Below are 26,837 nucleotides of genomic sequence, written 5' to 3' on the forward strand. Positions count from 1 at the left end.
AATATGAGATAAGTACATAAGTTAAGAGTTTTTAATGTTTGAAATTCCTTCTCTCTCACAATGTTCCCACCACTAACATACAAAAAATAAATCTCTCCACAATTCCTATTCTTAATACAACTGGAAAAAAGCAGGGACAGAAAAATCACTAAAATTAGGTGAAAAAAAAAGTATTTTCAAGATAACACAGCTAATAGCAAAACAAATCTCCAAGTTTTCTACCTGAAAGAAAAAAAAAAAAAAAAAAAAAAAAAAAAAAAATTAAAAAAAAGATCCTTTTCCCCGAGGACATCACTGTGAAAAAAAAAAAACTACTCAAAAAAATGTAGTTACATGATCTGTCCCCAAAGAAGCAGATCTTTCTTGAGGGAAGGAGAGGGCTGGGGAGGGTTATACTATTTATATACAAGGCTCACTTGACTGACAGAGCTAGTAATTTTTCCATTTCTACCTGAGAACAGCAACAAATCCAAAAACCTCAGAAAAGTCCTCAAAATACCCCTGTAGACCTCTCTAGTGAGAATTATGGCAGATCCTACTGACAGTCAGTGGATGACAATATTTGGAAAAATATGTTTACACATAAGTGAAGAGGGTCTCTAGAAGTACCTATGAAATGTCCCTCTTCAGTGCTTTACTGCATGAAGAGCAGAAACATTCACAAATGGCCATATAGACCCCTTGGTGAACTGAAATTCAAGGAAAAGACGAGACTCAAGCAAGAGCTCATTATGGGAGTATGTCAAGACAATTAGACGGGTTCACAGACTATAAGAAAAGGAAGTAGCTATGATTATCTCAACACTGAAGAACATGTAATTTTAAAAAACATGGAGAAATCAGGTTCCTTATACAGAAGGAAATAAAACAAATATTAGGTGAAGCCATAGAATTTTTATGAAAGTTACAGGGCATTTTAATGTGTCTCTAGGTATAAAAATCTTATGATCTCTTTATGTTTGTAATATAAGGAGGTCACCTCCCAACGGAATAAAAAACAAAAAAAGGGAAGGGTGATGCCTCCATGGATATAGAAATCAGAGAACACAACCAGGCATGACAGTGCAAGCCTGTCATCTCACTGAGGCCATACAGTAATGAGTTCCAGGCCAGCCACATAGCTGGCTCAAAAACAAACAAAAGAACAAAGAGGGAAGGAAGAAAGAAAGCAGAAAAGGAGGAAGGAAGGGGGTAGGAGGGAACAGAGGGGGAGCTATTAGAGAACATACTGGGAACAAATCTATAATGCGTTTTAAACTGTGACATTTACAGACAGTCATTTATCATTGTTTGCAGTTTACTGCCCTTGTATTAAGGATATCCACAAATAGATGAGAAATAAATCTAGTATAAATAAAAGTAAAAAGAACACTAGGTCAGAATGAACCACACTAATATCTCATGGCAAAAAGGACAGAAGGGGACAAAACGGAGAGATGAGCTTAATAGCCATTCCAGACCCATTCCTCTTCCAGATCTCCATGAGTAGAAAAAGAAAATAACTGGTTGCATTTAAAGCACAAGAATGGGACTTGAGGATAAAGTAGTTACAATTTCCTAGGACACATTAGTAACTTGAGTCTGGGAGCCCCAATTCCACTACCGGGCTGAAATGAGTAATGACATGGAAGGAGGAACCTCAACGGGAACCTCCACTGCACTGAATTTTCCCCAGTATGTAAAGATTAGGGTTATAGTTTCTTTGACTGAAAAATTCTCTAAATGTGAGATAAAGATAAAAATATAATTCAACTACAGAATAATAATTCCTAAATCATTAATGAGCTTTTTACTTTGGTAATCAATAGGCATTGGCTGTGTTTAATAGCAAATGATAATTATTCTAAGACTGCACTCCATGCATATAAAACACTCTGGAATAAAGTGTATCTATGTACTTATGTATATCAATACTTATATCAAAGTATATTAATGTCACCAATTCATAAGCATGCTTTTACTTGGTCAGTTATTGCATCAAGTTCGATAATACAGCCAGGGCGAGCAGTAGACTGCTGGCTCACAATGTTAAACACTTCTCCAATAAGTTTCTGTAAACAAAAAAATGCAAACTGTTAAATGAAATTTATGAGTCCGCCAACATAGATAGCATCACAGACATTAAAACTTGCCAAACTAATCAATGACTGACAATGACAATTAATATTCAAAGAAATACTTCAACTTTCTATTCTGTTTCATTTTTAAAGTTAATTAAGAAGTTCGAAAAACTAACAATATTTACATAAGTACTGTAACTTTAAGGCATCTAGCTACTTCAACATATAATCATTATTTTTGCAAATTAAGTCCAAGGTAAATATGGCTAAGGATCTAGCCTAATGCCTGAGTCTGTGGCAAGCAAATGTGCAGTGTTATTTAAAAGTACAACTCTTAGCCGGGTATGGTGGCACATGCCTTTAATGCCAGCACTTGAGAGGCAGAGGCAGGCGGATCTCTGTGAGTTCAAGGCCAGCTGGGGTCACAGGGAGGGAGACCCTGTCTCAAAAAGACCACAAAAAATAAAAGTACAACTCTTGTATGAAATATATCAAAATTTTTTTTTAAAAGTTAGGGAACCACAAAATATTAAAAGCCATGAAAAGAAAAAAAAAAGATGATTAACACATAACACATAGTTTATTGTATTGGGAACTAAATAAATCAGTATTATTCACTTTAAACCTAGAAAAATAAAAGTACAACTCTCACTGGGCATGGTGGAATTTATGTCTATTCTTATGAGGGTATTTCAGTCTTGACTGCATGTTGGAAATACCAGAGGAGCTTAGAGAACTCATGATCAGATTGTACCTGAGACCAACAAATCAGTCTCTGAGTGAGACCTAAGCATCAATGACTGGTGAAGTTCTTGGAGGTGGGGTGTCAATGAGCAGCCAAGATATACCATCAACCACAGCTACACTGTTTTATGTGTGTGCAGTGCTGGGGGTGGAACTTGGAGCCCTGCATATGCTTGTATATGCTCTACCACTTAGCTGCACCCCAGTCCTTGACTGGAACTCACTATGTAGCCCATGCTGGCCTTGAAATTAGATCCTCCTACCTCAGCCTCCTGAGTGCTGGAAATAGAAGCTTGCTCTACGGTGCTCATCTTCCAGCAGTACTTCTTCTATTTTGGTGGGGGGGATCATTTTTTGAGACAGGGTCTCCCTGTAATGGAGCTGGCTTGGACCTCACTATGTAAACCAGGCTGGGCTTGAACTCACAGAGATCCACCTGCCTCTATCTCCCAAGTGCTAAGATTAAAGAAAGGCATGTGGCACCATGTCCGGCATAGCAATACTTCTTAAACTTTTCTATATACATAAGTCTGGAGATATTGTTGACATGTAGCTGTATTACACTGAGGCCTGAGGGTGCACTTATTTATTTATCTTTTATTATTTTTATTTTATGTATATGCATGTATTGCCTGCATGTAGGTAAGTGGACTCATGTCGTGCAATGCCCACAGAGAACAGAAGAAGCTGTGGGATCTCCTGGAACTGGAGTTACAGACAGTTGTTAGCTGCCATGTGGGTGCTGGGAACCAAAGACTGGTATTTTGCAAGAACAGTCAGTGTTCTTAACCACTGAGCCAGCTCTCCAGCCCGGGGGGTGCAATTTAAAAAGCTTTCTATAGTTGATGGTCTGTTGACACAGTTTGAGTAGCAAAGTTTTATTTTGTGGTAGAGAAATTCTGGAATTTTAGCCTCAGAAATTAAAGGCCACAGTTGAGTCTAGATTTCAATGAACAAACACAGAAGACTGCCAAAATCATTTGTAGGTATTTGAGCTAATACTTTAAATCCTTAGTCTTGGGTGATCTTACCTATTATAAATAAATTCAGTCCAAATTACTTATTTTATCTCTCTTGATCTAATAATGCCAGAGTCTACCCCCATACAGATTATCTGGAATCCTATCAATACAAAGTACAAAGATCCTACAATTCCGGTGTGGTGTGCTTTCCTTTTAAAGCTAACCTTAGGCTGAGTTTGGATGTAAGCTTATGTCCTGGAGGCAAGGAAAGATACTGGAGATGGGTATTGAGGGGAATGGGTATCTCTTTCTAAGGCATATATTTCAGGTGGGAGAGGGGAGACTTTAAGTTTGGGGAGTTTTAGACATCCAAAGTTTAGCTTTATGTGTTAATTCAAACATTGTCATTCTAAGAGACAGAATCCCACTTTCAGTCATGATCCCTGCATTCCATCTGGAGAGTTGTACCTTTTTTTTTTTTTTAAGTCTTTTGAGACAGGGTATCCCTGTAGCCCCAGCTGACCTGGAACTCACTATATAGACTAGGGTCTCCTGAGTGCCAAGAACTCTCTACCTACACTGTAACTAAAGAGTTTATCAACATAGACACCTACATAGAAATGACTTCACCTCCAACCACCAAACTTATTTTATAGTGCAATATAACACCAGAATTAGATTGGAGTGAGTATTCACCTTGGACACAAAACTTCAGGAGGTACACACACATACACACAAAAATCAAGAAAACATTTTTTATTTTATTGTTTTTATTTTTTGTGTATGATTCTATTGCTTGCATGTATGTAAGTGACCTGTGTCATGCAATACCCAAGGAGGTCAGAAGAGGACGTCAGATTCCCCTGGAACTGGAGTTACAGACAGCTGTTAGCTGCCATGTGGGTGATGGGACTCTATCCTGGGTTCTCTGCAAAAGCAGCCAGTGCTCTTAACCATTGAGCCATCTCTCCAGATCCAAGTTTTTCTTTTTTAATCATATTTTTATTGATTCTTTGAGCATTTTTTACAATGTATTTTGGTCATATTCAGATCCTCTCCCCTATCTCCTGACCTGAAACTCGCTATATAGACCAGGCTGGTCTGGAACTCACAGAGATCCACCTGCCTCTGCCTCCCAAGTGCTGGGATTAAAGGTGTGCACCACCAGTAATATTTTAATGTAATAGTTTTTAAAATAAAAAGTCAGGCAAAAAAAATCTATAACGCAGGGGGAGAGTTAGCTCAGTGGTTAAGAGTTCTTACTGCTCTTCCAGAGGACCAGAGTTCTATTCCCAGAACCTACACTGAGTGGCTCAGTCACCTATTAAATAAAATAAAATAAAATGTTGTGCTAAAAAACTTTCGTTGAGATGGGGGTCTCACTATATAGCCCAGGCTGGCCTCAAATGCACAGCTATTCACCTGCCTCTACTTCTGGAGTGATAGGATTAAAGGCATGTGCCACCATACCCAGCTGTGTTAAAATATTCTTATCCTAGCCAGGCGTGGTGGCGCATGCCTGTAGTCCTACTACTTGGGAGGCAGAGGCAGGCAGATCTCTGAGAGTTCAAGGCCAGCCTGGTCTACATAGTGAGTTCCAGGACAGCTGGGGCTACAGGGAGACCCTGTCTCAAAAAGACCAAAAAACAAAAAAATTCTTATCCTAAACCAGGCACAGTGACAAAAGCCTATAATACCAGCACTTAGTGAAGCAGAGGCTGAAAGATCACCACAAGTTTTTTTAACTATGTATTAATATATCTATGATTAAGTCTTTTGGTGTCCCTTTAAGTTTTAAGTTTAATACCAAAGGTGTAAATCACTTTATTAACATTTATCAATATCTGCACAGGTCTGATAACTTCCAGTGATATATTAATAATAATAAAAACAAACATTCACTGCTCCATTATGTGGAACACCATAAATTTATTTCTAATTACCTATAAAACAATGATCTAAACTACATTTAGAAATCTAAAACTATAACCACTTCACACTCAATATGTCCCCAAAATAAATTACAAACACCTCCCCTAAGTACCTTGCCACACCAGAACCATGATCACATTAGAAACCTCAGTTTCATCTGTATCCATATCCAAGCAACTACTAAGTGTGCTCTTCTCCTTTCCTATGTCCAACAAATCCCACTCCAGCTCCAGCCTTCTTAACCATAGTTAGTAGACCTCAGTAGACTCCTTGCTCTTGACGTATTTCCAGTACACACCCACTATACATCATCATACAAATTAATCGCTTTGCTTTGGTTCCCAATAATTTTCAATGATCCCTCTCCATCTATAAAGTAACACCAAAGAAACACCTCTCCATTTACAAAGTAACATTCAAATCTTGTCAATATCTGTTTTGGTGGGAGGTGGAGGGGTGGCTGGCATTTACTCAGAATCTGCTAAAAATCTAAGTTTGAGGAATAGGAAAGCATATGACAGCTTCTTGCTACTCTGACTCATGGTTAATAGCAGAAGTAACTGGGAGAACTTTTTTTTTAAAAAAGAAAAGAAATAGAATGAGCAGAAATAATGGAAACTTAACAGAAAGTAACCGTGTTACACTTAATTAAGATGGAAATAAGTGCAAAGCTCTGTAGTCTATGTTTCAGAAAGGCAAAACCTCCAATTCCTTAGAGCAGAGGGCTCTGAAAGTCAAATAGTTCAAGAGTCTAAAGGCCGAAGGGACTTCAGAGGCTCCAAACATATATACAACTATGCAATAAATATAATAGATAAGGAAACAGAAAACAGTGGCATTGACTGGAGTCATTCAGTTAAAAGCCAAGGAACACCAAGGATTGCCAGGAGCCACCATCACCTGGGAGAGGTCAGGAAGGATCCTCCCTGAAAGCCTGAGGACGCATGATCTTGACACCATGATTTTAAATTAGATGTATATGCACACCCCCAAAAGAGTCTTGTGAAATACATGAGGTAAAACTTAGAAATAGAGGTAAAAAAAAAACCCACAAATTCACAATTACAGTTAGAGACCAACACTCTCTCTCAATGTTTATAGAACACTGAGACCTTCCAGATGACATAAAATCAAGAATTCAGCAACAGAATCAATCAAAACAGGATCTAGGGTCTTGAGAGATGGCTCAGCACTTAAGAGGAATAACTGCTCTCCTAGAGGATCAAGGTTTGGTTCCCAGCTAACAACTATTCATAACCTCAGTTCCAGGGGATCTGACACCATCTTCAGGCATGCAAATGTTCCACTTGCTTAAATGCAGGCAAAACACTGATACGCATACAATAAAAATAAATAAATCCAAAAGCTTTTAAAAACAAGATCTAGACTCGGGCGTGATGGTATACACCTTTAGTCCCAGCACTCCAGAGGCAGAAGCAGGCAGATCTCTGTGAGATCAAGGCCAGCCTGGTCTACATAGTAAGTTCCAGGCCAGCTGGGGCTACAGTGAGCCCCTGACTCAAAAGGAAGGAAAAAAAAAAAAAAAAAAAAAAACATGATCTAGATGGGTTGGAGAGATGGCTCAGAGGTTAAGAATACTTGCTGCTCTTCCAGATGACCTAAGTTTGGTTCCCAGTACCCATATAAAGAGGCTCACAACTGCTTGTAACTCCAGCTCCATGGAATCCAGCACCCTCTTCTGACTTCCCTGGACACATGAACACCGGTTATATACACATAATTAGACACAAATACACATAAATGGAAATTTTTTTTAAATCTTAAAAAAATAACCAAATTAGAAAGTCAAAAATGACAATAATAAATAATAGTTTAGAAAATGGTATATATTAAATATACTGAGATGTAGCCTGTACCTTAGAATACAAATTAAGAATAAAGTTTTGTCATATATGTATGTATGTGTCCTACACAGCCAAAAACATATTTTCACTCCCTAAACACCAACTGACAAATAAGAGTCTTAGACAAACTGAAAAGAGATTTGTCAGCTTAGAAAAAAGATGAAGAAATACTTACTGAAGCTTCTGGGTCTGAAAGCTCATCTAATAATTTTCTTGCATCTACAACAGCTTGATAGAGTCGTAGATTTTTGCCATCAGATGCAACAAAGCAAGCACTTGCAGAATTGCAATAGGTGCCTGAGGAAAAATAAAGGCTTTGGGTTATAGTGTGTGGGTTATTTTTTAATTTACTCATTTAACTGAATTTTTGTGATTTTCTTTTTTTATATTTATTATTTTCATTGTATGTGCATGAGTACATTGCCTGCATGTATATAAGTGCACGCCTGCTGTGCAATGCCCATGGAGGTCAGAAGTGGGCATCAAATTCCCCTAGAACTGAAATGACAAATGGTTGTTAGCTACCATGTGGGTGCTGGAAATCAAACCCAGGTTCCCAGCCAGTGTTCTTAACAGATGAGCCATCTATCTCTCCAGCCCCTTGATTTTCATAGAACATATTTCGATGGTATTTAGATTTCCTCCCCAACCCACACCTCCACTCCCCTTGTTCTCCCCCACCCAATTTGATATTTAAATATCAATTATAATTAATAATGTACACACAAACATCTACACACACACATATAGAATAAGGTCTATAGGGTCTAATTTGTCTTCCCAAATGTCCTTCAGCATGGGTCCAACCACTGGAGCCTGGTTAACCTAGAGAGAGTTCCATCCTTGAAAGAGATGGTTTTTTATTATTGACTAAGTAAAAAAACAAATATTAGGGCTAGAGAGATGACTCAGCAGTCAAAAGCACTTGGTTGTTCTTGCAAAGAACTCTGGTTCGGTTCGCAGCACCCACACGATGGCTAACAACTATCCATAACTCCATTTCCTGGGGATGTGACACTCTCATCTGGCCTCTTCAGGTATTGCACGCCTGTGGTACACTTATATAATATAGGCAAAAACTCAGACATAAAATAAAAATAAATCAGAATTTTTAATCCACACTTTTCTCTTTAGTCATAACTATAGTCCAGAATCATAATGAAATGGATACAATTTATAGACATAAACTTATTAACCAAAAATACAGTAGAAAAAGATAAGAGGGAAAAGATTTTTGAAAAAAAAAATTCTAAAGATAAGCCCATACCTACATTTTGACAACCTATTAAAAAAAGGTCTTGAGCCAGGCGTGATAACACAAGCCTTTAGTCCCAGGACTCAGGAGGCAGAGGCAGGCAGATCTCTGTGAGTTCAAGGCCAGCCTAGTTTACAATGACAGTTCCAGGCCTGCTAGAGCTACAGGGAGACCCTGTCTCAAAATGACAAAAAAAAAAAAATCTTAATCTTTAACTGATTTCCATAGTGGCTGCATCAGTCATTAGCACTGGATAAGAGTTCTTCTTTCCCCACATCATGGGGAGAGGGATGCATATGGGGAGGGGATCTAAATATGATCAAAATATATTGGCTGAAATTCACCAAAAAAAAAAAAATCAACTAAAAACTTGGGGGGGGGGTATCAATAACAAATACAAACGATTTTGTGAACCAGGTATGTTGGCTCACACCTATACTGTCAGCACTCAAGAGGCAGAGGCAGAGGCAACAAGATCTCAAGAAGTTTTAGGCCAGCTTCATCTATATAGCAAGTTCAAGACTATGCTGTCTCAAAAGAAAAACAACAAAACAAAACCAAGAAAGAAAGAAGGAAGGAAGGGAGGGAGGGAAAGGGGAAAGACAGAGAGACAGAGAGAAAGAGAGAATGAAATAGATTTTGAATAGAAGAAATAATAGTTCTTATTTATAAATGAATACTTACCAAGACAATAACTAGGAATAAGAGTTGGAAGCCATGCCACATTGGAGAAGGCTGAGGTATGTAAAGAGTTAATTCGAGCCAATTCTGACACTCCTCCAGTGTATGACAAAGGTCCTATGGGGTCCACACGCCACAGAATAAGTTCACTGTAGATTGCATTTGGATCATGAAATGTACGAGTTGCTGCATTCCTAAGTGGCTGCTTTGATGAACTTTTTGTGTGTTTTACAGGATCTATTAATCTACTTAATTTACTGTCTGAGTCCCACTGACAATCTGATTCAGGAGTCAACAGAGCATTGTGATGGGAAGATGTCAGCAACAGTGGTAAAACTGAATGGCATGCCAAGTCATTGAGGTGGAAACGGTGACCACAGTATCGGAATTTGTGGGATACAGTCAAAACAGTAGTAAAGGCAGATTTATCAGCAAAAGTGACTGCCCACTGATTCAAAGACCCATCTATGTGTTTAGAGACCATCATTACCGTGGGTGCTAAAATGTTCATATCTGTACTGCGTGATCGCGAGTGTGGCTGTGATTCATGAAGACTATCTACAGACATCAGCTCTGGGCATAATGGGGTATGGTGTGAGTCTTTTGTAACATTTATACAAGCATACATCATTATGTTTTTACTAAGAGAGCTTGCGTCCCCAGAGGGAAATGCAACAGGAATCCGAGAAGAAAAGGAAACCTGAAAAATACAAATATTTGATTCAGTACAGTTTGCCTTCTCTCAAAATAGTCTTGCAAAAAACATTTCTATTTTCAAAATGCAAAATCTCAGCTTCCTAGCAAAAAATATTATTTTAAACCTCTGCATAGTTTAATCCCTTTCTTCTACTTATATAACATATCACTGTTACTCATGTCCAAATAGAAGATTGGAAAAAATAAAAGTTTCAAACTTGCTTAAAATAGCCACAAACATGGACTTAAGTTATAATAAAGCTAAGAAAGATAACAGACAAAAGCTGCTTAATCTAGCTTATAAAACTGAAGATGAGCCAAGTGTAGTGATACAAGCCTGTATCACCAGCACTTGACAGGTGGAAGCAAGAGGATCAGGAGTTAAAAGTCATCCTCAGCTACATAGGTAGTTGGAGACCAACCTGGCTTCATGAGACCCAGTCACAAAAGAAAAAAATAAATAAATAAAGGGGGTGGGAAACCCTGAAAATGAGGGAACCTCATATTTGCAGGAGAGCTTATTCAAAATATTATAACTTCTCATAAAAATTAACCTGTAAGTAGTCAAATATTCAGTATTTCAGAAAGAAAAAAAGCCAATATTCACTTTCTTTGGACTAAGTTTGCAAAATGTACCCTTACTGATGCTCTTTGAAGCACCTTCTCAATTGCTTATCAAACACAACTTTTTTAGTAATTCTGAAAATCTGTGAGGTCTATATGACATCTTGCTATTGTTTAAACACAGCATTTTCATCTGGAAAATATACCTGGACTTGTCTAAATATTCCAGGATTATATTCATCCAAATACTTTACATGCCACACTAGAAAGGTACCATCTACAGGGTGTATTGTGAAAAGCATGTCAGGATTCTTATTCCATTCTGCCAGCAGCATTTCAATCTTCCGATCAAGCAGGACTGTAGGCAGTGGCATTGGGATGCTAGGTTGTGAGTAGGTTCTAGGACTTCCTTCTCTTTCTCCCTCTTCATGTTCTGATGATCCTGTACCTGCCTCAGATTCTCTATCCAGAGATAATTCTAAATCAGAAAAGACATTTATCAGAATACATATTAAATAATACTACAAAAATTCCTTTCCAAACTATAAATCCCTTTTCTAATTTATGACCAAGAAATTTAATTTCTTGTCTGAACTGAAATTACTCTATTACTATTTTTAGATAAATGAAAATTGTACCTCCACTATCATTTTTATAATTTGAAAAACCTATTTCACAAAAAAAGTATATGGCTTCCAAACTAACACATTACTCATGCCTGGCATGGTGGCACAAGTTTGCAATCCCAGATACTCAAAAGGGTGAGGCAGGAAGAATCCAAGTTCAAGGCCAGACTGGCAATTTAGCAATGCCCTGTCTCAAAATAAAATGAAAATGATTGGGGGCATAGATCAGTCATAGATACTGCTAGCATGCATGAGGCCCTGGGATTAATCACTGTATCCCAAACAAAATAAAACACCATACAGCATTAGATGGTGTTTGGTCTAAGGCAAATGATCAATCCTTGTGGAACAGAAAGACAAAAAGGGAGAAAGGAAAGGAAAAATTTCCAACTAAAGGAGGTACCACAGAAAGATGTGTTTATCTCTGGTGAAAAAAAATCAAACACAGGATACAAACCATGGTCTAATTTCATATGTAAGCCCCTCTCTCTTTCCTCCTGTGAACGTTCTTCATCTTCTCTATCGGCATCATCACTTTCATGATCTAACTGTTTTTCAGAAAGTTTTCGTAATTGGTGCATAAATATTTCAGTAGATGATGTAAAATGAAATTCCTTATTATTTAACCAATGAACTACAAAACCCCCATTTCCTTCATCGATGTTAAACACAGTGCCAACCAGGACATTTGGAATATCTGTGGGGAAAAAAAAAATAGCTTTCAATATGATGTTTCAACTTCTTTAAAAGTACAACAAGTGCTAGTAATGATTATTCCTATACTTATACAGGAAAGGAGCTAACAACAAGTCAGTATGATTCTACCAAGATTTGCAAAAACTTTCACTGAATTTAATGGTAAATGTAAATACTAAGGACCACTGGCATGGGCGTACATGAAATTACATTACAATGCTAATTTCAAAACTAAATATAGCAACACATAAACCTTAATTGAATCTTACCTTTGGTAGAGAGGGGTAGACACAGCTTTAAGAAATAACTAACTGAAGAAGTTTAAATATGAGCTGGGTATTAGACACTCTGGAATAATGTAGCAATTTTCTTAGGTATGACAATGATAGTGTGATTACGTGAGAGAATTTCCTCACTCGTAAAGGATACCTGCTGAAGTGTGTAATTAATGTTCCATAAGTGCAACTTTGAAAAGATTAAGAAAAAAAATCTCATTTATTATTTTAACAACATAAACTTGCTTCATATTACTTCTCAGCCAGATGAGAAGATAGAAGAAAATACCAAGGTTAAAAACAACAGTCTCACTCTACATTAGCATAGGCTAAGAAAAATCTACAGAGAAAAACAGACTATGCTGACATATAAAAAATACTTAGATAAGATTATATTAAGAAGAGCTAAGAATAGTTAAAATATTAAGGGACAGAAATTACACTAATTAACCAGGCAAACTGTGTTCCCAGATTCAACTAAAAATCCAATTTACTTGGAACTCTTGTTATAGTCTAGACAAAGATGTCCAAAATACTTACAGAAATTATACCCTGAGAATCACCTAGTTTCAAGTGAAGAAAGGGTACCTTATATTATATTCCCACTCTAAATAAGAAGTATTTAAAAAGAGAAGACAGAGTAATAACATAAAGTAAAAACTAGGTTATAAAAGTAACACTATTTTTCAGCCAGGCATGGTAATACAAGCCTTTAATCCCAGCACTTGGAAGGCAGAGGCAGGCAGATCTCTGTGAGTTTGAGACCAGCCTGGTCTACATAGCCAAGTTCCAGGCCAGCCAGAGCTAGAGGGAGACACTGTCTCAAAAAGATTTTTTTTTTAATGTAATACTATTTTTATGGGGCTGGAGAGATGGGTCAGTGGTTAAGAGAACTGGCTGCTCTTGCAGAGGACCTAGGTTCAACTCCCAGCACCTACATAGCAGCTAGCAACCATCCGTACCTCGTTCCAGGGGATCCAACTCCCTCTTCTGACTCCAAGGGCAATGCACAACACAGGTGCACTTACATACATGCAGGCAATACACTCATAAACATAAAGCAAAAATAATAATTTTTTAAATGATTGAGATGTTCTGTGTGAGATACACAAAAATTCAATTAAAAATTAATTAAAAATAAAAGTCATACTATTTTTCAAATAAAACTTTATTCTCCTTTACCTGTGGCAGGATTGATGCTTGCTGCGATGTGAAAATGACACAGTGCATTGGCGTGGTGGGAAATGTGTCTTTGAACTTCATGGGTTGCTGTTTGGTCAGGCATCAATTCAGTGTGAGTTATAAGAACAGAAGATCTCCTTTGTCCTTTCCTTAAATTCTTCAAATGGTGTATTGTCTAAAATAAAAAAAGTAATTGCTGAACCCAACTCTGGAAGGTCTAATAAATACCAACCAAAGAAGTTTTTGGTTATTAAGGATTTTAAGATTTTCTCATAGAACCTATTTTAAAGTAAATTTTCTTACAGTGCAACAATTTTAGATATATTCTCTACAGTTCTTATAAATTTATTAGTTCAATGCAAAAAGCAGTTGTTTAAAAGTACTTAATGCATGGTATCTAAAAAATATGAATAAAGGCCCTGATTAAGATTAGAAGGTGGTGCATGATGGTACATGCCTTTAATCCCAGCACTCAGGAGGCAGAGGCAGGCAGATCCCATAAGTTCAAGGCGAGCCTGCTCTACATAGCATGTTCCAGGCTAGCTAGGACTACACAGTGAAACCTTGTCTCAAAAAACAAAGTGAGGAGTTTCACAGGAAATGGTAACAGAAAGCTAAATAGGCTAGTCAAGCTCTCTAACCATTGAACTACTGCCTCAGCCTTGACCTACTGGATTTAAATTGAGATGTATTTATACAATAAAAACCCTTCATCATATACATGAAATTGGGCTTTTTCTTCTAAAAAAGTATTTGAGCATTATTAATAACACTAGTAAAAAATAGCAAAAACTTGTCCAATCACTGATTTGCTAAATCATCTCAACACTTAAAAAAGAAACATATCAGGCAGGATACAAAGATGTACAGAAGTCCTTAGTCATCAGGTACTTATGCACAATTTGAAGATAAAATATGTTGTATAAATATACAAAAATGATAGCAAACATAGTATTTCAGTAGTTTGTCCCTTTAAATTTCAATGTTTAAAAAATACATAACTTGAACTGTTCTGACTTCTACTCTCAATTCATTTATGCTTTGACATTGAAAAAAATGCATGAATAGAGCCCAGTCATAGACAGTAGTAGTACACAGTCATCAAAGCCTGCTTACTTCATATAAATGCAAAAATATCATATCTTTGACTACTGCTTTGTATTCATTAAACACACATCAGAGCTTATCAGAAGTAAAAGGCTGGTCGGGATGGCAAAAGAAAAATAAAATAAAATAAAAATACCATATCCTTGAAATATCATATCAAATTCATAAAATATTTCCACTTCACAAAAGAGCAAAGTCCCTTGGACTATACAGTCATTAAACTATTAATGTAAGTATGTAACATACAAGTATAATCAGTAATAGTGTTTATAACATTAAATACGAAAACAAGTTATGAAACATTTCCACATATATAAAGAGAAACAGGGAAGGCCAGGTGTGGTGGTGCCCACCTTAGTCCCAGCACTCAGGAGGCAGAGGCAGGTGGATCTCTGTGAGTTCAAGGCCTGCCTGGTCTACATAGGTGAGTTCCAGGCCAGCTGGGGCTACAGGGAGACCCCATCTGAAAAACAAGCCCTCCCCCCAAAAAAAAGCTTGAAAAACTAGGCAAAATAATCTTTAAGGAAAAACAAAAACAAACAAACAAACAAACAAACAAACAAAAAACAGGGGCTAGAGAGAAGGCTCAGTGGTTAGGAGCACTGGCTGCTCTTCCAGAGGACTCAGATTCAATTCCCAGCACCCATATGGCAGCTAACAACTCTAGTTCCAGGGTATCTGAGACCCTCTTCTGGCCTCCATAGGCATTGCATGACACAGGTGTAGGCAAAACATACACAAAAAATTAAAGAAAATAAATAAATAATTTTTTGGGTCTTTTTGAGACAGGGTCTACCTGTAGATCCAGCTGGCCTGGAACTCCCTTTGTAGACCAAGCTGGCCTTGAACGCAGAAATCCGCCTGCCTCTGCCTCCCAAGTGCTGAGACTAAAGGCGTGCGCCACCACACCCGGCCTTTTCACCTTTTCTTAACACAGTTTTAGAGTAAGGGTATCTTTCTTGTATAATAAAAAAATCACATATCTACTGCATAAAACAAGTAATTTTTTAATAATATGTATATATGCCTTGTCCATGGTCATATCACCTTGACAACACCCAATCTCCTTTGAATAATATGTAGACTTCATTTTGTTCCTCAGTCATATTAGACATGGTAGTTTATGCAACATATTACAATCCAATTTCTTATAAAAAAAATTTTTTAAATATACCTTATTTTGCTTCGATTTCTATTCCATTTTACTCTTTCTATCCTAGTCTACTCTGAGACACGGTCTCATGTAGGCCAGCTGGCATCTAACTTGCTATGTAGATGAAGCTAAACTTAATATTCAGTCATGGAAACTGTAAAGCAATGATGAGTTCACTTGTACCTAAAATATTTTTTCTCATGTAGCTGAGAATGACCCTGAACTAATGATCCTCCTGCCTTCACCTCCTGAGTGCTGAAATTACAAGGCACGCACCACTATACCCAGTTTCTAGTATTTTTTTTTCAGTTTGTTTTGTTTTGATTTGTTTTGTTTTCAGTCAAAGTCTATGTAGTGCAGGCTGACCTCAAATTCTCAATCTTCATGTCTCTGTCTCTCAGGTTATAAGATCACAAACATGCACCACCACACCCAACTCTACCATACACAGCTTCTCTGCCTAACATATTAATAAACAATTAGTCTTAAGGAACAAAATAAAAAATAATTTATAATTAATTTCAAGGACCTTTACACATTTTTACTAAAACTACTTACTTGTACAGATTTTGACATCTGACCTGCAAAATGAAAAATATTAAACTTACCTAGACTATGTAACTAAGATGACTACTACCTACACTTAGCTTCATAATGGGATAAAAATGACTAATCTCACAAGTATAAAGTGAGAATTTGCAATTAATTTCATCACTTCATGTACATGTGTACCATCTGTACCTTATTTTTAAACTTCATATTAATATAATACCTCAAGAGCATGTTGGATTCTGTCTTTGTGCCTTCCAGCATGAGAAAGGCTGCTGGCGAAGCTGGAGGTAGTGGTCTCACAAATCTGCTCACCCAAAAGACAGTCTTCTGGTAATAAGGTTTCTGCCCAAAGTCGACATACACCATCATGGCATGAAGTTAGTAGCACATTACAGACAGAGCCCCTAACAGCAACGAGAAATAAATAAATGATACTATAAATATCAATGTCATATACTGACTACGAGCTACTAATATTGACTCTTTTTTTAACTTTTTAAAAAAAATTTTATGTGTACTCATGTATCGCCTACATGTAGGTAAGTGCACCCATGTCATGCAATGCCCACAGAGGTCAGAAGAGGCTGTCGGATCCCCTGGGACTGGTGTTACAGACAGTTGTTAGCTGCCATGTGGGTGCTCGGATTCAAACCCAGGTCTTCTGAAAGACAAACCAGTGTTCTTAACTGCTGAGCCATCTCTCCAGCCCCCTAATATTGGCTCTTTATGTACAAAGATGGCATTAGCATAAAACACTATATGGAAAAAGTAATCAAGCCAAGGGCATGGTGGCACATGCCTTTAAAATCCCAGCACTTGGGAGGCAGAGGCAGGCAGATCTCTGTGAGTTCAAGGCCACCTGGTCTACACAGTGAGTTCTAGGACAGCTGGGGCTACAGAGAGATCCTGTTTCAAAAAGACCAAAAATTAAAAAAAAAAAAAATAGAAATGGTCTTCAGAGGGCAGGTTAGGACCTCCATCAGTGCAGCAGCTCTGATCTCAGCAGGCTGCCAGAGTTCTGGCCTCCCTTTGACAGAGGGCCTGAGAACACAGAGGACTGCCTGAGAGCCCCCAGATCCTGCCTCCACGTGGTGCTCCCATTCATGATTCAAGGACTTTCTATTCCCCTTAGAGTTATACAATCTGGGAGTCTTTTAGATAGACCCACTGAAGGGGTACTCCAATTGCCTCACCCTGCGTCCCTGTTCAGCATGAAGAAGCCAGAGTGGTCTGCGTCCTGATTCCCTAACTGCAAGCTGGGTAACCTCTTCAGAGGATGGTGTGATAAGAATAGGAGGTAAGAACTGGCTGGGCAGTTAGGGTAAAAAGACCCCAAAGAAAACTAGCCAGTTTCTTGGCTAAAAGTCAAAATGTCCTTGGGCCTATTTGGGAGATTACATCTAATCCTTAAAAGATTTTAGGGTTACCTCTTCAGAGGGGGGACTGTTAGAATAGCCAAAATACCCATAAAAATAAATAAATAAGTCAAAGAAGAAAAAAAAGAGTACATGAAGTTATCAGAAAAAAGTGATGGGGAGATATGGGAGGAGTTGGAGGGGAGGGAGTGGGCATGGATTTAATCCAAACTCCTTATATACTTATATGCCTGTATGAAATTCTCAATAAATTATTTTTTTAAAAAACTAGGTTCTAGATGAACATCAATTATCTTCTAATCAAACTAAACAACAAAAGACAACTTAATCTCTATAAACAAAGTAACCATAATAAAAGATCATTAAATGTAATTATTTCACTTATTAACAGTAGTTTTATCATTTTGTATGATCCTGACAATCCCAGGAGTTATAAATAGGTAAACAAATAAGGATCTTCATAAAACTGTAAGGCCATCATTACAAACTGTAAATCAATGTCCACTAATTTAAAATAAGTGAAAATGTCATAACATCAAGTAGCTAAAGTTAACTGCTCATTACGAAAGAAAAAATCTCAATCTCAACCTCTTTCTCTTTCTCTCTGTAGTGTATGTGCGTGTGCATGTGCACCTGCACATACACGTGTACACTTGAGCAAGTGTCTATCTGTATGTTCATCAGTCAAGTGTTACCCAGGATTAAACAGTGTCTTATACATGGCAGGAAAATGCTCCACCAACTGAGTTATAGCCTCCAGAAATTATCCTTTCCTTTAAAAGAACTGCTTATACAGAATCTGACTTAAAAAGTTTCAAAAGTATTTTTAAAAGCCAGGCATGGTGGCGCACGCCTTTAATCCCAGCACTCAGGAGGCAGAGGCAGGCAGAGCTCTGTGAGTTCAAGGCCAGCCTGGTCTACATAGTGAGTTCCAGGACAGCTGGGGCTACAGAGAGACCCTGTCTCAAAAGGACCAAACAAACAAAATAAAAAGCATTTTTAAAATGTATTCAATAGCTGAAAATAGCTTAAACAAAATAAATCTTTTAAAAACACAAATGTAAGCTGTTTTACTAATTATTTTATAACCACAACAAATAGATGTGGATATGTGGATTCAACCAACTATATGTCAAAAACATTTTTAAGAAAAACTACATCTGTACTGAATATTTACAGACTTTTTCATGGCATTTTCCCCTAGCAATGAAACAACGATTTACACAGCATTTATGTTGTAGTAGGTATTGTAAGTAATCTAGAGGTAATTTTTATATGGGAAGATGTGTGTAGATTGTATGTAAGGATTTGAGCATCTGCAGATTTTAATATCTTTGGGAAGTCTCAGAACCAATCCTTCACAGATACAGAGAAAAAATTCTTCAAACCAGGGTTGACAAGATGGTTCAGCAGTTCAGAGCACTTGCTATTCTTCCAGAAGATCCAGATTCAGTTCCCAGCACCACCCACATGGTAGTTTACAACCGTCTGTAACTCTAGTTACAGGGTATCCAATGCCCTCTTCTGGCCTCTGCAGGCACTGCATGCACAGACTGCACTTTCATGCAGGCAAAACACTCATACACATAAAAAATGAATATTTTAATTCTAATAAGCCAGATATGATGGCATGCACTTTTAATCCCAGCTCGTAGCATAGCACCATCTCAAATAAAATTTTGACATTATAGAAAATGGCAATTTCTGTCAACAAAAAATTGTTTAAAAATTCTTTAAGGAAAGCTGGGTATGGTGGCACAGACCCTTAATCTGCAGACAGAGGCAAGCAGACCACTGTGGAATCCAAGCCTACATAGTGAGTTCTAGGAAAGCTGAGGCTACATGGAGACCCAGTCTCAAAAAAAGAAATCCTTTGACAAGTCCTATTGGCAATCCTAGCATTAAATATAATGCTATAATTTACAGTTTATTCACTGTAAATTATATTCTTTACCAATATGTACATTATTGATAGTTCATCACTAAGCTTTACTTTCTTTCACTCAATGTGTGCTTTTCTATTTTCTTGCAAACATATGCTCTTTAGAATCTTCTAGCACTGCAGCTACTACTCACAATACCAGCTAACACTGTCTGGGAAAATCATATGTGCTGTGGCCTGTACTAAATATTTTGTGCCATTAACACATCTTTGTCTCACAATTCTCTAAGATAGTTCTATCACTACCCTCAAAGAGAAAAAATGAGGCAGGGAGAGCTTAAAAAATTTATCCCCGCCAGGCCTGGTGGTGTGCCTTTAATCCCAGCACTCAAGAGGCAGAGGCAGATGGACTGTCTGTGAGTTCAAGGCCAGCCTGGTCTACATAGTGAGTTCCAGAACAGCTGGGGCTACAGGGAGACCTTGTCTCAAAAAAAAAAAAATTTATCCCCAAGTTCACAAAGCTAGTGATAACAGCAGAACTTGAATTCAGACAGTTTCACTCCAATCTATTCTGATAATCACTATATATAAATACAGTGAAATATTCTATTTTCATTATTTTTATAAACATATGAGAATACAAACTAAATCTATATGAAATATTTATCCAACCTGGGCATATACTTGCTAGTTTTACGCCATGAAAAACCTGTCACTGCTCGAGGATGTGCCAAGTAAACAAAGGAAAACTGAGTAGAAGTCTGTCTCCTTTTCTCTTCATGATGATCCTGAGGTATAATTGAGGATTTCCAACCAGTCATAGGGTACCATACTTTCAGAAGACAATCATCCTGCAAAAGATATAGATCAACATGAAGCTAATTTATAAATATATATATATATACACAATTCAAACGAACATTTTAAAAAACTAACATATATTTCTAAAGACATATATTTCTAACTGACATACTATAAACTCAAACCTAAGGGCTAGAGAGCTGGTTCAGTGGTTAAGAGCACTGACTGTTCTTGCAGAGGACCCAAGTTCAATTCCCAGCACCCACGTGTCAACTAACAACCATCCTAACTCCAATTTCAAGGGATCTGACCTTGGGCACTGCACAACATGGGTGCATTCAGATGCATGCAGGCAATACATTCATACACATAAAATAAATTTTTAAAGGTCTTCTTAGATTGATGTGGAAGCAACTTGACATTTTCTTTTTTTATTAACTGGCTTTTAGAACATGTTGACAAGAATGCCTCATTTTGAATGATCTTAAACAAATCTCTGGACTGGGGCCGGGAATACCAGATCATTTGCAAACAGATGCATGTGGCTGTGAATAAATAGATTTATGCAAAAAAAAAACCCTGAAAAAACTAAAATAATACTTTAAAAAATACTATACTATTATTGAAAAATAAATGGGCAATTTATTCATCATCAACCTTCTAAGTGTACTGGCATTTTTCAAATGGAGACTGATGCTATATTTCCTGGTTCAAAGGTCAACAGAATCCTGAAGAGAGAAGACTGTGATACTAGCTCCTTGGATAAAAAAAGATAAGGAAGATGCCATTCACTGTTATCATCCTTTCCTCTTTTATCAGCAAGGGTGAAACTCATCTTTAACACAAATTATTTCCTGCTCTGAATTAGGAATAAGTAAGCTTTTCCTATAAAGAGGCAAATAGTAAATAAGTGAGGCTTTGTGTCACACAAATCTGTAATAGATTCTTTGTTGTCTTCTTTCTTTCCTTCTTACAATCCTTTAAAAATGTAAAAACCACAAAATAATAAATGAAGAAAAATACTTAAGAAAAACCATTTGTTAACACCTGGACTAATAAGTTTCATGATGCTATGATTTAAAAACTTTAGCTAGCCACAGAATCACTTCTATTCCTAAAGTATTTAGAAGAATAGCAATAACACTGACTTTAACATTGTGTGTGTCGGTGTTGCATTCACCAGAGCATGCAGGTGTATGAACCTATACACACACATGTGGAGGCAGAGAAGAACTCAGGGGACTTCAGGTGTCTTCCTCTATCAATCTCATCCTTATTGCCTTGAGAGAGTCTCTCATTAACTAGAAACCATTTTAGCTAACTTGGCCAGCAAGCTCTTGGGATTCACCTGTCTCTTCCCAGCCCCACAATGCTGGGGATACAGACACATGGCAGACTTGCCCAAGTTTTCATGTGGGTGCTAGGAATTCACACTCAGGTCCTCATGCTTACACAACAAGCATTCCTTATCAACTGAGCCATTTCCCCAGTCCCTGATTCTGACAATTGTGTTAAAGGATTACATAATTTTAACTTCTTTAGCAGTGACTGTCTACTCTACAGTGGGGATGATTTTTATGAGAAAGACTCTTTTTTGTCAATAATTTATGTCAATAGGCCAAAATACAAATACACAACAAGTTTTTAACAGCTGTGTTAACTATTTGTATATAAAACCTTTTTAAATTTTTTTATTGAATTTTTGTGTATTTCATCAGAACATCTCAAATAATCATCTTTATACCCCCCATCCCCATTGGCACCCTCCCATAATCCCCCTACTGGAGCCCATATACTCTGTCATCCGTGTTAAGGTGCACTGTGTCAAGTCTGTGGAAAGACTTTTTTTTTTTTTTTGGTCTTTTTGAGATAGGGTTTCCCTGTAGCCCCAGCTGGCCTAGAACTCACTATGTAGACCAGGCTGGCCTAGAACTCACAGAGATCCACCTGCATCTGCCTCCCAAGGGCTGGGATCAAAGGCGTGCACCACCACACCCACCTGCAAAGACTCTTTTTAACAAGTGTTTATAAATGAACTCCTACATAACCTTGTAACCCAAGTTAATCATGTCTTTTGAGAACATTTAGAAATGTGTGCGCTTTCTGAGAAAAACAATGTAATCAGCCCTACAATGATTTGGAATCCCAAACTAAGCTGAACTCACAGCTTTAATCTTATACTTGTTCCCTATTTGTGACACAGTTATGCCTCTGACTCAGAACAATGTATTGTGTGCATGAGGTGTGACAGCAATGACAATGAAAGCGTAATGTTGCAAACAAGGCCTTCCCCACAAATGTTGGAAGCAACATGTGGGAATAGGCTGATTACATCTTTGTGTGTGGTTTCTGAGTCAGCAGGATCAAAAACACAACTTCTTCCTTTGTAAAATTCTTACCAAACATTGCTCATGCCTTTCCCACACTATATTTGATATGTTGTTCAATAAGTATGAGAAGAACCTTTTGTTAGACAGAATAAAATAGAACAGATGCAGTTCTGAGAGAACAGTTCTGAGAGAAATCAGAACACTTCAGAACAGATCAGGCCAACTCTTGGTTAAACTACTCCAAGAGTAAAGAATTATTTAATCAGGCACCACTTACATTCCTTCTAATAGTTAAAAGTATATCAATAGTTAAAAATATATCAAGGGAAATAATAAATGTCATGATTCAAAAATATCAATCTCTCAGAAACAAAGAAATTAGATATTTCCTGAAAAGTAAGGCTAGGCTCCAATATTATTCTCTGGGCAAACACTTCTGGTTGATTCTCTATCCTGAACCTCATTCTCAATTTAAACTTTATAATGGAATATATGTTTCCATTAATGTCTCACTTGTTTATACAGTTTAGTTATGCAATAAAAATTTAATTGGTGTATGAATGGACATATATAGGATGTCCATTTCATAGGATATATTCATACATGTATATAAGGTACTTTGCCTATGTCCCCCCATACTCACTACCCTCCTCTTTTCTCCTCACCATCTCATTAGTACCCTTCATTCTGCTATACAGTTTCATTTCTATACTTGCATATATGATTTTACATAGCTATATATACACTAGGATCCAAAAGTAAGAGAAAACGTATTGTTTTAGTCTGATTTAATTTATTTAATATGATGACCTCCAGTTGCATCCATTTTCCTGCAAACAACATAATTCCATTCTTCTTTATGGCTGAATAAAACCCCATTATATGTATCTATCATATTTTCTTCATCTAGTCCTCTGTAGGCAGATACCTAGGTGGATTCCACAATTTATCTATTGTGAATAGTGCTCCAATAAACATCAATATGTAAGTATCTCTGTGATATATTGACTTAAAAGTCCTTCAGATAGGGATGGAGAGATGGTTCAGCAGCTAAGAGCACTGACTGCTCTTGCAGAGAACCCAGGTTCAATTCTCAACACCCACATGGCGGCTAACAACCATCCATAAGTAACTCCAGTTCTAGGGGATCCAACACCTTCTTTTGACCTCTGCAGGCATTTCACAACGCGGGTGTACTTACACACATGCAGGCAATAAACTTATACACATAAAAATATCACAATAGCTTCAAAAAACTTGAATTTAATCAAAGAAGTGAAAGAACTTTCTAATGAAATTTTAAATTTTTTACTGTGTGTAAATGCATGTGCACATATATTGAGATAGGAGGACAACTATATAGTCAGTTCTCTCCTTCCACCTTTGTGTTCGGTCTGGGGTGTAAATTCAGGTTACCAGACTTCTGTAGTAAGTTTACTTGCTGAACCATCTCATCAGTCCTCCAGTGAAAAATGTTAAAATGGTGAAGAAAGAAAATGAAGAGACTAGGGATGTAGCATAGATTTAGTGTTTGCCTAGTATGCAAAAGGCCCTGGGTTAAGTCCTCAGCAATTCATAAAGCCATGCATGGTGATACACATCTATAATCTCAGGACTCCATAGGTAGAGGCAGCAGGATCAGAAGTTCAAGGTCATCCACGGCTACAATAGGAGTTTGAGGCCAGCCTGGGCTACATGATACATAACACCTTGTCTCAAAAAAAAAAAAAAAAAAAAGAAATCTCATAGACATTTAAAATTGTACCCTAAGGAGGATGTCACTGTGATCCTTTATCTTCATGTAATGACAGAGTCTACAAAATTATAACGTTCATGGGTTGACATCAAATCTTTTTAAGTGCTTATACTCTGGAAGGGGGAGGGGATAGCAATGTTAGCAATGTACTAGCTGCTTTTCTCTAAGTGCCTTCTTTATCTTAGCATCACATTCATGTAACTAAATGCATAACACAATTGATGCCAGTGCCTTCACATCTACACTCGACAAAAATCAGAGCCTCAGAGGTACCTCAGAGTCCCTGAGAAGTCAAAAAAGAAATTCAAAAAGCTCCACAAGCAAATGCTAACCTAGACCCTTCTCTTATTCCCAGCAGTTTCCCCTCAAGTGAAATTGCCTCACTTTCATCTGTTACTGTCTGAAACACTAAAAGCATCATAAAATAAAATTAACCAATAACAGAAAAATATCCAAAAATCCCCATATTTAGAAACTAAACAAACAAAAATATGTTGAATTGAATAAAAATGAAATCAAAGTCTACCAATATGTAGGGGGTTGCATTTACATAGGTGTTTAAAAGGAAACACATCTATTTTCTTTCATACATAAAACATAGACCTAAAAAGTATATATGCATGCATGCCAGGAGTGGTGGCACATTCTTTAGTCCAGCACTTGGAAGCAGAGGCAGGCATATCTCTGTCTGGTCTACATAGTGAGTTCCAGGCCAAACAGGACTACAGGGAGATCCTATTTCAAAGAATCAAAACCACTGTGGGGTGTGTGTGTGTGTGTGTGTGAATACAAACACACAAAAGGAGAAGGGGACTATTTAGAAAAAAGGAAAGAAGTGGGGTGGGGGGGCAAGAGAAAGTGATGGAGGTTGAATATGAGTAAGGCAAATGATATACCTATCTTCAAATATCATAATGAAACTCATTATTTTGTATAATAATAAGAAAGCTGCTTTGGTTTGGTTTTTTTTTTTTAAAAAAAAAAAGGGGGTCTTCCCATTGCCCCAGCTGGCCTGGAACTCACTATGTAAACCAGGCTAGCCTCAATCTCACAGAGATCCACCTGCCTCTGCTTCCTGAGCTGGGCTCTAAAGGTGTGCACCACCATACATGGCTAAGAAAAACGTGTGTGTGTGTGTGTGTGTGTGTGTGTGTGTGTGTGTGTGTGTGTGTGGTCTTTTTTGAGACAGGGACTCCCTGTAGCCCCAGGTGGCCTGGAACTCCCTATATAGATGAGGCTGGCCTGGAAGTCACAGAGATCCGCCTGCCACTGCCTAAAGGCTTGCACCACCACACCCAGCCAGCCTAAGAGAGCTTTTTAAAAGAAATAGGAAATCCCTCCTCAGCCTTTTGGCTAATATCAAGTTTAGTATCTGTTCTTATCAGTTTAATATCTGACACACCCTCTAACCGAGGACAATATATTACCTGGACTTTTGGAACTAGGAGATGGAATAGGAGCTTGCTCCATCCACTCTAAGCATTGACCTGGTATTGTAGTATCTCGAGGAATGGTGCACCCCCTCAGGGGAGATTATGCAGTTGGGCGTGGTGGCGCATGCCTTTAATCCCAGCACTTGGGAGGCAGAGGCAGGAGGATCTCTGTGAGTTCAAAGCCAGCCTGGTCTACATAGTGAGTTCTAGGACAGCTGGGGCTACAGGGAGGTCCTATCTCAAAGATGAAAAAAAAAAAAAAAGGTAGCTATAAGTCCTTATAAGAGTAAAGAATAGTCTAGTTAATAGTATGTTTTTACCTTAATCATCAAGAGGAAGAAGTGAACTTCGCTTTAAAGTGAGCTTTTACTAGAATCTATTATAAATAGATGTAAGAAGTTCAATAGGAGTGAACTCACTGTAAGCAAATATAAAGAATGAATATCAAATATAAAAAAAGTAAAGAGAGCCTGGAGAGACCTGGAGGCACATGCCTTTAATTCCAACATTCAGGAGGTAGAGGCGGGTGGATCTCTGTGAGATGGAGGTCAGCCTGGTCCCCACAGTGAGTTCCAGGTTAGCTGTGACTATAGGGAAACCCTGTCTCAAAAAAGGAATGCATGAGGTCCAGTGGCAGGGGGTGTAGGGGCAAGGTTGGGGAAGGGGATCTAAATTTGGTTAGGAACTGTTGTATGAAATGCATAAAAGCTCAATAAAAAATATTTAAGACATACTATTTTATCATAACACTGGGTGTCTAGTATAGGAAATGTTCTATTTTTATTCCCCTTATCTTTCTGCATTAGTTTAGAGAACTCGTACATTTAATGAGGAACTGTTAATTGTGTAAGGATTGTGTTTTTCCTCTCAAATATATCAAGTAATGAACTTAAAAAATAAAAAATAAAA

General features: G+C 37.6%; 1 protein-coding gene and 1 non-coding gene across 2 annotated transcripts in view; one reads left to right on the forward strand and one right to left on the reverse strand.

Annotated features, from left to right (window-relative positions):
* Dmxl2 (Dmx like 2) overlaps positions 1–26,837 on the reverse strand; it is a 180,376-nt gene that overhangs the window by 84,619 nt on the left and 68,920 nt on the right. Inside the window, exons 7-14 of the mRNA XM_029561949.1 lie at positions 20,281–20,459; positions 16,571–16,754; positions 13,539–13,713; positions 11,843–12,082; positions 10,966–11,237; positions 9,503–10,199; positions 7,739–7,860; positions 1,962–2,051 (exon numbers count right to left, since the gene is read on the reverse strand). Of these exons, the coding sequence (XP_029417809.1) occupies positions 1,962–2,051; positions 7,739–7,860; positions 9,503–10,199; positions 10,966–11,237; positions 11,843–12,082; positions 13,539–13,713; positions 16,571–16,754; positions 20,281–20,459 (1,959 nt within the window). The remainder of the gene's footprint in view (positions 1–1,961; positions 2,052–7,738; positions 7,861–9,502; positions 10,200–10,965; positions 11,238–11,842; positions 12,083–13,538; positions 13,714–16,570; positions 16,755–20,280; positions 20,460–26,837) is intronic.
* On the forward strand, positions 25,829–26,019 carry LOC115069746. Its single transcript, XR_003848982.1, has one exon. It is a non-coding gene; the product is annotated as a U2 spliceosomal RNA (small nuclear RNA).

The sequence above is a fragment of the Nannospalax galili genome, unplaced genomic scaffold (assembly GCF_000622305.1).
Source record: "Nannospalax galili isolate Female #2095 unplaced genomic scaffold, S.galili_v1.0 scaffold213, whole genome shotgun sequence".
NCBI classification, from domain to species: domain Eukaryota; kingdom Metazoa; phylum Chordata; class Mammalia; order Rodentia; family Spalacidae; genus Nannospalax; species Nannospalax galili.